The sequence below is a fragment of the Pelecanus crispus genome, chromosome 6 (genome assembly GCF_030463565.1).
Source record: "Pelecanus crispus isolate bPelCri1 chromosome 6, bPelCri1.pri, whole genome shotgun sequence".
NCBI lineage: Eukaryota > Metazoa > Chordata > Aves > Pelecaniformes > Pelecanidae > Pelecanus > Pelecanus crispus.
The window spans coordinates 60,596,907-60,610,673 of NC_134648.1; the positions used below are offsets into that span (position 1 = coordinate 60,596,907).

At 39.2% G+C, this 13,767-nt stretch overlaps 1 protein-coding gene across 1 annotated transcript in view; it reads left to right on the plus strand.

Annotated features, from left to right (window-relative positions):
- WDR25 (WD repeat domain 25) overlaps positions 1-3,063 on the plus strand; it is a 67,313-nt gene extending 64,250 nt beyond the window's left edge. The window contains exons 5-6 of the mRNA XM_075712709.1: positions 2,312-2,452; positions 2,839-3,063. Coding sequence (XP_075568824.1) covers positions 2,312-2,452; positions 2,839-3,060 — 363 coding nt within the window. The 3' untranslated portion in view covers positions 3,061-3,063. The remainder of the gene's footprint in view (positions 1-2,311; positions 2,453-2,838) is intronic.
- Positions 3,064-13,767: the final 10,704 nt, after the last annotated feature.

A 13,767-nucleotide genomic window follows, 5' to 3' on the forward strand; every position in this document is an offset into this window, starting at 1 on the left:
ACTAGCATTGTTTGGGACATGATTTATTATTTCATGCTTGTCAGTGTTGTAAAAAAAAGCTTTTGATTTTCTGTAAGACCCTTGTGTGATGTATAAAATGCTCTTAATGTAAGTTGAGGGCTCACTTTATTTTATATTTTAAAAACACTTATTCTTAAAAAATGACCTTGAAGACTGATAGGTCTCCTTGTGTTAAAAATATTTACATTTCAGTGCTCATTCACTGACATCTAAGCTATATTTAGGCAAGGCCACTGCAGTGTCATTCTAACTTGCCAGTGGTGCATGGCAGCAGTTGCTATACTGCCACATTTCTTTTCCCACAGTTTTTCATACATTTTTCATCAGCTGCAATAAGGGCTATTGACAAATTGAGTTTAATATTTGCATAGTAATAGCAACCTGATACATGCATATAGAAGTCTAGTACAGCATAATCACAGAGGCAAAATTTACTTTTATCAGTGCAGGTGCAGTATTTCTTTCAGTAATCTAGCCAGGCAAGATATTTAATGGACTAAATTGTCTAGAAAGGCTGACAGCTTCAAAGGAGATTACCAAGGAAGTTAATAGATAATTCCAACTCCCTGGGTCTTTTTTGAAAACCCAGGTCTAATATCCTATGTAATATAATATGATCGGATTGTATATAGATCCTTTTTGGCGGAAATGAACAGTTCTCTACTGACAAGGACATGTAGTTGATGATCTAATGGGATTGTTTCATGTTTAATTTCCACAGTTATGTCTTTGTCCAATATTGGATCTATCAACGTCTTGGATAGGCAATAGGAAAAAAACCCAAAGCTGTGAATATATAAAGTACAGACCAGTCAGGTTCAGTATCAAGGAGTAAAAAACAAATAACTTTTTCCTCCTTATCCCCTGCCAAACAAACCAAGAAAAAACCCCAGACAGCCTACCTTCTCATAACTACAGCATCTCTGAAATGGACTGTTTTCCCCCTTTTCTGCACTGTGAATAAACAAAACTTGGTGGCGATTTTGGAAACTCTCTTTCACTTTTCTGAATTTCACCTTTGAACCCTTCAAGGTGGGAGAGAACCCCTGAGTTCTCCAAACAGATTACATCCCAACAGGACTTGATCTATTGCTTGTCTGCCTTAACAAAGGAATAGTTAAGAGCTCTAAAATAACCCATTACTACAGTATACCCAGCATAACAGCACAGTGCTCCTGCAGATTGCATTGTGCTTTCTGAACCCTTACTGTTAGACCCAGTTTCACCCCAGAAGCATGCAGTGCTCTGCCAAGGAGCACTCTCCTAACCAGGCACACTGCCTAACCCTGTTTTGGTTTCTGTGCCCAATACCTTTACAACATCCAGAACTTCCTTCCCAGTTCATCACTTCCGAACCACACAACACAACCAGTCGGGATGTTCTTCCCAGTCTACCACATAGCCCATGGTGTCCAGTGGTCACTGTCAGCCTGGTGTCCTTCACATGCAGATGCATCCTACAGCCAAAGCTCTCTTAATTCGAATTCATGGCATCAAAATTCAGCACTGTGCCTTTAGGTTAGGCTGAAACTAGAAGAGGTTTGGACCTGGTGGAAACCTTGCGAGAACAGTTGATTTCTGATGCAGTCACCAAGCAGAGTTTTGAAAGTAGTCTTAATTCAGTCTTAAATAGGAACACTACAGTAAAGCCAAGTGTTATTAATTTTTGCAGCTATTTATGAATTTACAGCCAGCAGCAGTCTACATGAAGAATCACTGTCATAAGGAACTTCTGACTTACTAGGCTACTAATGATCCCTTTTTTTTTCTTTTTTCTTTTTTTATGAGTGGGGTGGGGAAAGGGGTCTGTTTAAATGGGATGATTTCTGTTCCTGTCAGTGTGGCCAGAACTGAGAGGATGGAGGATCTGAGAACTGTACAAAGGAGCATGGAAGGCACAGTATGGCTATGGAGGAAGGGATATGGGAGAAGAGGATTCACTTTCACATTCAAACTTCAGTTTTCCTTGGGCAGGAGGAGGGTGATTGAGTACAATCAGGTTGGAGTTACCTTTCTGCACCTGTTCTGCAGTATAATTATCGTTCAGAGGGAGATGGTATTTTGGTCAGTATCTAGGAAGTTGGGGTAGAGATTTGATTTAATATTTGTCTTGGTGTAAGACTTTCAGTGGATTGTAATGAACTAAGCATCTTTGTATAATGTATACTATGGAGATGACTTATGTATACCTTGCCTTTCATGGTCTTTCAAATATGTCAAAAGATAACCTGAATCGTTTGAACAAATCTTTTGTTTCATACGACAAAACTTTCTTTAAAATTATTTTCAGGAGCGTTACACTTGCCCAAGTCTGACTCTGCACCCAAAAGAGTCTATGTTTGTTGCTCAGACAAACGGGAACTACATGGCTTTGTTTTCTGCCCAGCGACCTTACCGAATCAACAAAAAGAAAAGATACGAAGGACATAAGGTATCCTTCTTCACCAGGAACTTAGTATCCCAGTCTAGAACAAAGATAGATAGCAAAGTACCTGTGCTTTTTAATATGTCTGCTAATAGTGTTTGATTATAAATCAGTGATAGATATTAATTGGCTTCATTTGCTTTCCCATGTGCCAATCTATTTTGGATCATATGCACTCTGAAGAAAACAGTTATTAGAAGACTTGATGAATACTTAATAGCTTGATTAAATAAGTTTGTGTTATAGCTGTGTCTTAATAAACACCTGGAGAAGTCCTTAGTATATCTTTATTTAAAGATACAATTCTTTTTTCATACTATATTCATTTTCAGTATATCACAAAGAACTTTTCTAATCAGCATCAATAGTTACACTGTTATTGATTTTCACAGGTGGAAGGATTTGCAGTGGGCTGTGAATTTTCTCCAGATGGAACACTTTTGGTGACAGGAAGTTCAGATGGCAAAGTGTTTTTCTACAACTATCATACTGCTAGGATTATTCGCACTTTGTCTGCACATAAAGAAGCTTGTGCAAGTGCAATATTTCACCCAGTCTTGCCATCGCTCCTTGCAACATGTGATTGGTCTGGAGAAATCAAGATCTGGCAATAACAAGCAGAGTTACTTTTCAGGATGTCTCCTCTTAGCCTGTCAAAGGCATAGGAAATAAACCATGGTATGCAATGTGAAGTTTTGTTGTGATGTGTTGTAAGCAGGAGAGACTGTTGTCTTTTCTTCCATGACCTCTAAGTGTATGCTTTCATAATGCAGTTAAGATGGTCTTGTGGTTAGCTGCTGGGCAAAGAAGTAATATTACTCTCTCCCTTGGCCCTGGTGACAAAATTCTGTCCCTTTTGTGTCAATCTTCTGGTGCTCATCTAGCCCCACCCTGGTTTGAGTAGTTAAACTTAAGAAAATTATTGCTCTTTTTATGTAGCTTTTCAATGCAGCTTTCTTAAACCAGGTTTTATCATAGAATCAGAGAATCATTTAGGTTGGAAAAGACCTTTAAGATCATCAAGCCCAACTGTAAACCTAACACTGCCAAGTCCACCACTAAACCATGTCCCTAAGTGCCACGTCTACACATCTTTTAAATACCTCCAGGGTATTTACTTCCTGGGCAGCCTGTTCCAGTGCTTGACAACCCTTTTGGTGAAGAAATTTTTCCTAGCATCCAATCTAAACCTTCCCTAGCGCAACTTGAGGCTGTTTCCTCTCGTCCTCAGCAAAAGTTGGTGACGACATAATTAACAGAGGATGATGCTCAGATCAATTAATGCCTATTTTATCTTCCTGGGATTTTTTTTCACTAGTTTAAACTAGTTTTCACTAGTTCAGCTCCCTGACCTGGTCACTGAAGGGTTAGACAATAGTGTAGTTCAAGGCAAAACAGCTTCTGTGCACAAGGGGGAAGATCGCAGGGCAGGTGGGACTGCTTCTTTTGGAAATGGGTAGCTGTTACCAGCTGAACTTACTGTAAAATGCCTTCTGAGAGTTCCAGGGAAAGGTGTGCCAGATAACTTGAAGCTAATTTTGAAATCAATAAATTTGTGTTCTTGAAATTGTGATGTTTAAACTTGAATTTTAAACTTACATTTATGACTGTACATAAACAAAGCAAAACTGTGTGTAAATATTTTTGATGAAAAAAATAAACTTTTTTTTAATACATGGTATCTGTATTTCACTATTTTACTCCTGTTATTCTTGACAAGACTATCATGGAATTGATACCTAGGGGGGAAGCCAATTAATGTGCTACCCTAATTTATTGTGAACACACATGCATTTCTCCATACTTCTTGATGTCACTTAGACACAGAAAATTGTCATCATGCTGTTCAGTGCAGGGGATGTTCTTTGACATTCAGACAGGAGCTTGGCTATTCTGCAGCAAATAGAAAATTCATTAGGCTATAACTGTGTATTTACATATGTATAGATTGCTTGTAAATGTATTTTAAATTTGCATTCCCTACACTTGCATTGTTTGGTTCTAAAAATTATTATCCATTTTATACATGTGTGTGTGTATACATATATGTATCACTGAAAAAAAAATATGTCTATGAATCACATAAACCATATGTATTCCCAACCTTGACTCCATATAAATATATGCTACCTTGCAGTGAGTGCTATGAGCTTGGCATGTGTTTGGTCTGATTAGTCTATAAAGGTATTTTAGCATACACAGAATAATTATGTTAAGTATATTATCTCTGTCATGGAATCCAGAAATCATGTATAATAGTAACTTTTCCTCGGTAGCATCTTTTTATTATTCTGATTTTTTCTTATTGGCACAAATTCAAGGTTTTTTTATCCATTTTTCACATACTCAGTTAAAACAGCTTTTTCAGAGAAAAAAATTCAGAACACTCTTGCAAATGGCAGATTTTAGTTAAGTAATGAGCAAAATGTACTCTATTGGTTTGTAGTTTGTGTTCCTTATAGCTTGTAGTAAGAAATAAGCCTGTACCAAGACCGTGGATCCACAGTTATATTGTTTAAAGTCTGGACCAAGATATTGTGGCTGTGTGGTTTTAATCATCTTATCAACAGTTATGATGGGTTTTAACACAGGGCATTAAATTTTAATGAACCATGCAATGTAGCACAAATAACTTTTTTTTTTTTTCCCCCAGACTGTTCTTAATTTCTTGCTTCCTTGTTTGGCAATTAGCTGTTCAACGGGAGCCTGAATTTTGCACTTCTCTTGACTGTGCCTCTAGCATACAAGCCAGCTGGACCCTTTAAATGGCAACTGGTTCAGTGATTTGATGAGTTACCCCTAATTCAAGCTGTGGGATCTTCATAAATGTCAGAAGGAGTTCAGCTGAAAGTGCATAGTAGTTGCCTATCACTGGACAGGCTGAGTCACAACTGCACAGCATTTTCTAAGAGGCTGACTCTGTGTCCTTCCCTCCAGGTATTTTAGTTCAAAATGTGCTATTGCCACTCTAAAGCTTTTGGCAACCAATTGTGTCTATATGAAGGATGGGCAGCACTGTAGTCGTGCAATGCATCCTCTTATCTCCACAAGAGATTATCTGTCTGTTATTTTATTGAATACAGTGTTGAGAAAGACCTCTGAAATGTGAGCTCATGGTAGAAATGCCTTATTGAATGTGGCCCCAGGACACGTGAAGAGCGCTCTATATCTGAATGAGCTCTCAGCACATTTACCCTCAGCTGAGAGCACCTCTGCATAGAGTGAAAGATCTGAGAGAGCAGTCTTTGGGAATCATTGCACATATCGTGTAGAAAAGTAACTGCATTTTGTGATATTACCATGTTGTTGCTTAAGTTTCACTTACGTCCTGAGGTATGGTTCTGGTGTCTGGCGTTTATCCCTCTTGAAATTGTATTGCAAGTATAAATTTTAGACTATTTAGGGGGGGGGGGGGGGGGAGGGAAAAGCTTAAATTTGATTACAAGTAGTAGAGAAAAATAAAAGAAACTTGAAATTGTATAACCTTAAATAATATTAAAATTAGAATTGCATTTGTGTCCGATTTCCAAGATGGCTGCAGTTTTAATTACTTATGAGATTCAGCCAAAGGTTTTATAATGCAATGAAATTATGTTCACAGCATTATCTTGTTAAAATCTCTTTCTAATATAAAACTGATTAAGACACAGACTGAAATTTAATCTTTGGAAATATTTTAGAATAGTGGTGTCAATTAAGTTTTCATTATGATTCAAAGACAAATTCTTCCTTGTAATCTTATGTAATGAACTGTAATCAAAAAATATCCACATTGCTCCATCATTCTGCAATTACCAAATACTGTTTGGGCTGCAAACAAGGATTATTATGGTCAGATGAAGCTTTTAGAATGTAATGAATTGTTGGTTAATTAATTTTATTCATAAAATTGTAATCTAGAAATTTTTGAATCTTGCTTTAGGAGCAGTTCTTCTAGCTTTATATAGAGCTCTCTAGGGCATCATCATATTAGAGCCAAGGCAGACATCTTCAGCATTTTGAAATGGTCTAGGCTGTGTAGATAAACCAGCCAGATTCATTTTAATCTATTTTGTACTGTACCAAAAAGTAATAATGCCAATCTCCACCACTTTATTATTTGCTACTGGAGCATTATTAATTTGGGGTGTCAGAGGATGCAAGCTATTCAACTGTCTTTGTCTCAAAAACCTGCTAATTAGCAGACAGTTATTAGAATCATTGTGTTCACTCAGCTGAAATACCGTTGGTGAGTCACTCTATATTTCAACTATAGGCCTAATCACAAAAATAAGGTATGGCATTATAATGGGATGACTCTTTCTGTAGGGGACACGCAAATGTAAAGCTGCAAGACTATGGCAGAACAGAACAAAACAGGAAGATCAAAAAATCATGGGATCTCAAATTTCCTGTAATCCCGGTTTGGACTGCATTAAACTGAAAATATTTGCTCTGTTTTCTTTGGCTAACCTTCACCTTGTTCTCTTGATCCCAGCTCTTCCTAGCCACTGCTTGCATCCTCACCATCTAATTTTCAGTTTTCATGTCCTTGATTCAGCATCATGTCCTCTGCATTTAAATGCATAGTAGTCTATATGCTTACACTACATTAATCTTTTCAATAAATTTCATTTTGCTGTGCTCTGACTTGTGGCTTTCAGGCTTTCATTCCAGCTGTTGTTAGAAAGGTAGCCACAACTCCCAGAGCACTTTGCATGCTGTTCTTCCCTTTCTCTGTTTTCCAGTTTTAATGAGGCTTATTACTTTTGGAGATTCTCCCCTCTTTCTTAGCCTCTCTTCTGTCTATTTGTCTTTCTACCTTTGATTACTGCTTTACTGTCTTGCAGGTCCTTTCTATTATAGCCACTCCTACAAGGTGTACCTACATCAATGTTTTAGTTTGTCAGGAGCGCACTTTTTGGGAAAATAATAATAATAATAATAATAATAATAAAATTCCGCCATTATTGCCAATTACAGTGCTTTGGTTCACAGGGCGCACAAACTGCACTTCTTTCAAATGAACCTAAATGAGGACATTATAAGACCATATTTAACATATCCCAGCTGGTGAGACTAGACTGGAGATAATTCAGAGTATCCCCTCTCCCCCCCAAAATGCATGTAGGTTAGATGCTGCATTTTCAGAAGTAAGGCAAACTACAAATTTACCCTTGTTGGGCCTTACTACTTGCTAACATCAATGTAACCTCAGGAGTTTCAAAGAGTCTTTGGCACTTTCCCCTTTCTTTGATAAATCTCTCACCTATCTCTTCATGACTCACCACTCTGTGCAGAGTGGTCATACGTCTGATGTTTTCACATTTCAAAGAGTGGAAATGCAGGAAATTAAATTCATAAAGGGAAAAGAAAGCAATTTTAGAAGCACTTGATTTACAGTGGTAGTAAGACAACCTGGCCCCTGCCCAGAGCTTAATGAATTCTGCTACATGTGCAGAAGGACTCCGAGTTGGGACAGGGCAGCCTAGTCTATAATGGGAATGGTGGGTCTCTAGGTGGGAGTAGGGCTCCCTTCGCTGGTTTTAGGTGGAGGTTTTAAAAGAATTAAGCTTATTCACCTCCCTTTCCCAGTCTCTGCATACCCTTCTACACAAGCTTATTTAGAAGCCTACCAGAAAGCACCTAGGTACTGCACAGAAATGATAAAGCTTCATCCAAAGGTAATTCTCATTACATTTTCACCATTTTGGATAAGTGCCTCTTAAAATCAATCTCAAAGCTCTTGCAGGAACTCTGGAGAAGGCTGAAGTTCACCAAGGTTGACAATGCCTGAACTTACCGTCCAGACGGCTTCAACTAGATCCATTTGTCTCCAATTTCCATCAGCAGGGCTACAAAACTCAGGTATCATTCCTAGTTCTGAGTAAGATTTATACTAACAAATTGTTTGAAGTGTGTCCTTAGAAGAGCAATTTATGTAACAACTTCTGTGTAAGTGTACCATCCCTGGTATAGACCTGGTTACCTTGAGAAAGCAATTTTCTTGCGTTCAGATTGTTACCACTCTCTTATAAGCAAGTAGCAATGAATTGCATCAGAGTGTCATTTAGATATATATTCACCCATGAACTATGTTATTTTTCATGTTTTACTGCATAACCACCTCCTTTGTTACCTTCCCACAAAGTGATACAAGTAAATTCGAGAGCCCTTCTCCCTCATGGCGCATAGGAAATGATTTAAATTGAATATTAGGTAAAGAATGTCATACCTTATAAAGCAAATGAGTTATTCTGATTCCTTCCCTTTCCTTACTTTGTTTATCCTTGCTAAGGCAAACTCTTCTTGTTTCCAAAGATAATTTCTTATAAGTAAAGATAAAAGATCCATTAGCCCCAGCTAGTCTGGATGGTTAATTTGTACATATTTCCTATTTGTCTTAATACATACTATTACTTGAAATGCAGAAACCATTTCTAATCATGTACTGCTTTTAGTACAAAAATGAAAATGCTTATTGTGCCATTAATATGAAACATACAATCTGTGAACTGTAGACATGACATGGACTAATTTTTCTTCATTGCACCTTCAAACAAATAATATTTTGACCAGATATGTGTCCTCTGAATCTGGGAAAAAGTATTGAATGGAAATCTTAATCATATCCAAAAACTCATCTACAGATCTTTACTCTTCTCAAACATCAAACATGAGAGATTTAAAAAAAAAAAAAATTCCTAGGAGATTGTAGTACTGGTGAGGGAAAAAGACATTGCATTCAGTTCTGTTCAGTTCACTGGCACTAATCTCAAACTCTGTTCAGTTTGGGTTCTTTCCTAATTTTTAATGCCTCAGAAACTAAATGGCTGTTGGTGAGTACTCAGGTGGATCACACCCTAATGTAAAAAGTTATCTGAGTCATTGCATACTCTCCATAGGTATGCACAGATCTCAATACATACAGAAATACCTCTTTTTTTTTTTATCAGGCGCCATTTGTATATCACAGTCCATAAAACAAAAACTAATACCAAGCCTCCAAAATCCTATAGTCCAAGAGTCAATTCTGCAATACTTTTATGTAGCACTTACATTAAGCATGTGCATGACATTCTTCAGAGACGCACACATGGAGCGGGAGGGAAGGGTGGCAGCAAGCAGTAAGAAGCACAATCTGTGAAAGCTTTGTAGAAAAGTAGGAGATTAGAAGGAAAAGGGGGAATGTGCTTGGAGGATGAGTAGCAATGTTAGGTGAAAAATAGCACAAGAGAAGAGAAAGGCGAGATAAGAGCAGAGAAGAATGGATGCGGCTCATTACAGACCATGAGGAGGAGATATGAAGAGCTTAGCACTATTCACAGAAGTGTCACAGCATGGCTGCATCAGGGAAAGGGAACAGGCCCAGCCGTGAAACTAAGGGCAGATATGAGACATGAATGAAAGAAGCCGGAGGATCTAGTTGTGGGAAGACCTTTAGATTTCACAAGCAGTGTCTGCTAGTGAAGGACCTGTTGTGCCCTTGCGAGAGGGTGGCTGTTCGGGAAGCTTGAGCAGGCTGGGGCTGTGCAAGCCGAAGTTGGTGAAGCTGGGAAAGTCCACGCCAGCTGAGCGCTGCCTCCCGGCAGCAGGCTGGCTGGAGTGCGGAGCGACCTGAGCAGAGCCTCCGTTCTTGTCAAAGTCTCAAGCTACTACAGAAATGGGTAACTCCACAGTCCTTTTCAGATGGACAAACCTTGCCGCACTCCTGCAGTGACCTCGCTAGAGCTGTGGAGCTGCAGCAGACTGGTGACAGCCTCTAGCTCATCGAATGCCAACGTCACGGGTTCAATCCCTGCTCACTGCAGGGGGGCTGGGCTAGATGATCTCTCAAGGTCCCTTCCAACCCAAAGCATTCTATGATCTATGATCTATGATCTATGATCTATGGTCTGCCTCGCAGCGACTGTTGCTTGCTCAGACTGTATTGCCATGCTAGCCAGAGCCGAGAGCTTTTCTTCTTCCCATACTGCACCTAGCCATAAAAGACAACATAAATTTGCCCTAAGTTTGTGGCTGTGCTTGCAGGACAACCGTGCAGCACTTCAGTTTTCAACTAGTAAACCCTGGCACTGCTATAGCAGTCTGGTCATGGCTGCTTCAATGTCAGGTGAATTGCAAAATTCACCTGAGAAGCTGTGTACTTCCTTGGCTAATTGGCATTTTGAGAGCTTTATGGAGAAGGCAGTGGAGATGTTGTACCATTATTAAAATAAAGACAATGCTTTGGGGATTCTAGCTTCTAATATAATTTACATTTGGACCTCTAGTCTCTACTTCAGAAGTGCAATTTTTAATAATCTTTTTATTAATGATGTATAGAATGTTTTCCTTGGTTTTCAACATACTAGCCGAACTACAAAATTAATTATGCACCTTCAGGGATCTTTGCTATTTGGTGCATTTTGAATGCTCTTCAGAGAGGGAGGTTTGCAAGTGAGAAGTCTGACAAGGTTTCTCTGAGGGAATCGGCAATTTCACCTCTTTCTTTTCCAATTCCTTATATTAAGTTGCAAGGTCTCTTTGGTGCAAATGAGCTAAATGCCACTGCAATAACAGAAAATGTGTCATTTTTTACAAAATAAAAATGTAACCAGGACCCGGGCAAAACTCAGTCCTTGGCTTAAATGCTTGCATTTTGGCCGATATTTATGGGTCTTTAATACAAAAATCTTGTGTTTGAATTTGGATGTGCTTATACAAATACTTGACATGCAAAGTGGCCTTTGGAATTGGTGTTCCACCAAATGAAAACTCCTACTTTCCTCCTGCAGTGTGACTGTTTGGTGGGTCTGGGCCTTGGCACTGGAGAGATTGCTTTTCTGTTCACGTTATGTTGCTGCAGGAACAGGTAGCCCTGAGATGACTTCCTTTCCTCCCCCTTTTCTCTATCCTCCCATTTTCCATATATTTTAAAGGATGTTGAAACATTCCCTTGGGGACTGCACTCCTAAAAAAAATGAGGATATTGACCTTTACAGTGTGTTTTAAACTGCATTTTACTTAGGTGTCTGTCAAGGGAGACCTTTGAGGGAAATCATATTCTTCACAGTCTGCACTGAGAGATGATGGTAGCATTTTTATTCAAGTTAGGAAGCCTATCTGTACTTAACTTTCCACCAAACTCTAGTTTAATAAATTCCCATTAGTTTTGCATTAATTATTCCTGAACCTGAGATCTTCTTGGAAGGTGGCAACTGTATGAGGGAATACAAAATAGTTTTGTAAGGGAACTTGTCAGAGGAAAATTTTGGCAGTAATTTGAGTAAATTATGGCAAAAATATCAATGGACTCTTCAGATATTTTCTAGAGGGATGTTATTTTTCTTCATAACATAAGGGCTTATCATTTGCTCCTGAAATTAATAGCTCTGTTTTTATTTTTAGCATTCATAATTAGACATTAATTTGCTCTCTGAATGCTTACATTTCAAATTCTGCAATCATTCCCTTTTGAGCAAGTACTACTTTAAATCTCTGTGAGAAAAACTCATGACGATTAAGTACATTTGAAGTGTTACTACATTATCTGGGTGATTTATTTTTACATTCATGCGGGGCACAGTCCCATCCGTGCTGAAGTCACTGTCAGTCATAGATGACTCAACAGGAATTCCAATAAAGGCTTCCACACAACGTCAATGCACAGGTCTAACCCTCACAAGCTCCTACACAAACCTCTTCTTTCTGCTTTTAGATATAACTTCTGCCACATATCTCAAGAATTGTTTTAAATTGCCCCGTGTTTTGCTGTTATTTTTTTCCTCTACTTCTGTTATTTCTCTGGTTGTCAGACCTTTACAGTTCCTCAGGACAATGCCTGTAATGCACCCTTCCCATCATGGGCACAACCACAAAGAAACCTGATGTTGGAAGACTTTCAGCCATCAGTTTTATCTGGCCCGTAGAGAACATGCTAAATTGTGGTGGCAGTAGCTGTGGCTGGGAAGTTGTTAAGTACAGATCAACACAACAGCAGCATCATTGATCTCTCTATTTCGAATGCCATCTTTCATCAGCCAAATAATATGATGATTTGTGAAAAACGCATACATGAAACAAATTCTTTTCTGTTCATCTAGGTGTGGTGCCTAGTTTTCTAGAAACTAGCCTTCAGAACAGCCTGTCATTCAAGCAGCTGCTTAGGAACAATTTCTAGTGGTATGACATACGCATCAGTGAGATGCTAAAGCTTGTTTTTTCTTTAATACCTCTTTGACCTATTGATGCATCTAGAACATAGATGATAGGCTTGAACCTCTTCTGCTTTCTCCCTGTAACACACTGTAAAGGTGTAAAGTGTACATTCTTTTTATTAGATTGGTTATAGACAGGAGGTCCTGAAGTCCTGCTTGCAGAGGACAACTTCACAGGAGAAGACACCAGGGTACAAAATGCGTAATGCACTTGCCACTTCTCTCTGTAACTTCCTAGGAGAGCCCCAGCTGCAGGATTTAATTTCACGTCCCTCGTGCTGGAAGGCTATGTGCCAGAGCAGTGACCTCTTAACAGCAGAGACCCAGCCCTGTCTGAGCAATGTGTCATCCCTGGAACAGACAGCTCTTGCATGGCTCCTCACTGTTGTGCAAAGCCCTGCGGAGGGAAGGGGGAACCAGAGGAGGCTGGAAGATGCAGTGGACAAGATTTTTGCTCCAGAAAGGTTGACACCTTTGAGTGCTCAGTGGTCCCCTGCATCCTCAGGCAGCTGAAATACCCTTGTGAAATACCCAGGGGAAACAGCCTCCACCGGCCTGGTCAAAGGTGTTTATAAATGAAAGTCTCTCTGCTGTATTTGTATAGGATTTCTCAAGCTGTACTTTGGAAATTGCTCTTACAGGGTTTTGGAGGATTTGGTAGCAGATGTTTTCAAAGGATGTGCAGGCCCTGGACTAAACGTTCGGCACATATTCATGTGCACTTGCAGAGAGAAGTCCTGCTGCCATTGGCAGTCCCCACTAGTCATGTAGTCTACAGGGTGCCAAAGCATAGGCATGCAAGTGAGGTATTTACTTACAACACCTTTAACTGAGAGGTTGATCTTTGGCCCATCTAAGTCTGTGACAAAACTGTCCCTTTGCAGAAATGCTGGGAAACAGAAGAAACCTAGTACTTGGGGAAGGAAAGCAAACTGCTATGCACTTCTGTATTGTAGAACAGTTTTCAGGAAGTGTTTTGAACACTTTAGTGCAATAAATAAAAGAAGTAGAGCTAATAGGTTACCCTGCACCTTTATGATGAAGAGGGATATAATCAGTAGATCCCATACTCCAGGAGGCTGAACACATCAGGTGTCAGCCTGACATAATGAAATCCCTGCTGTAGGCTGCACAAGAGCCACT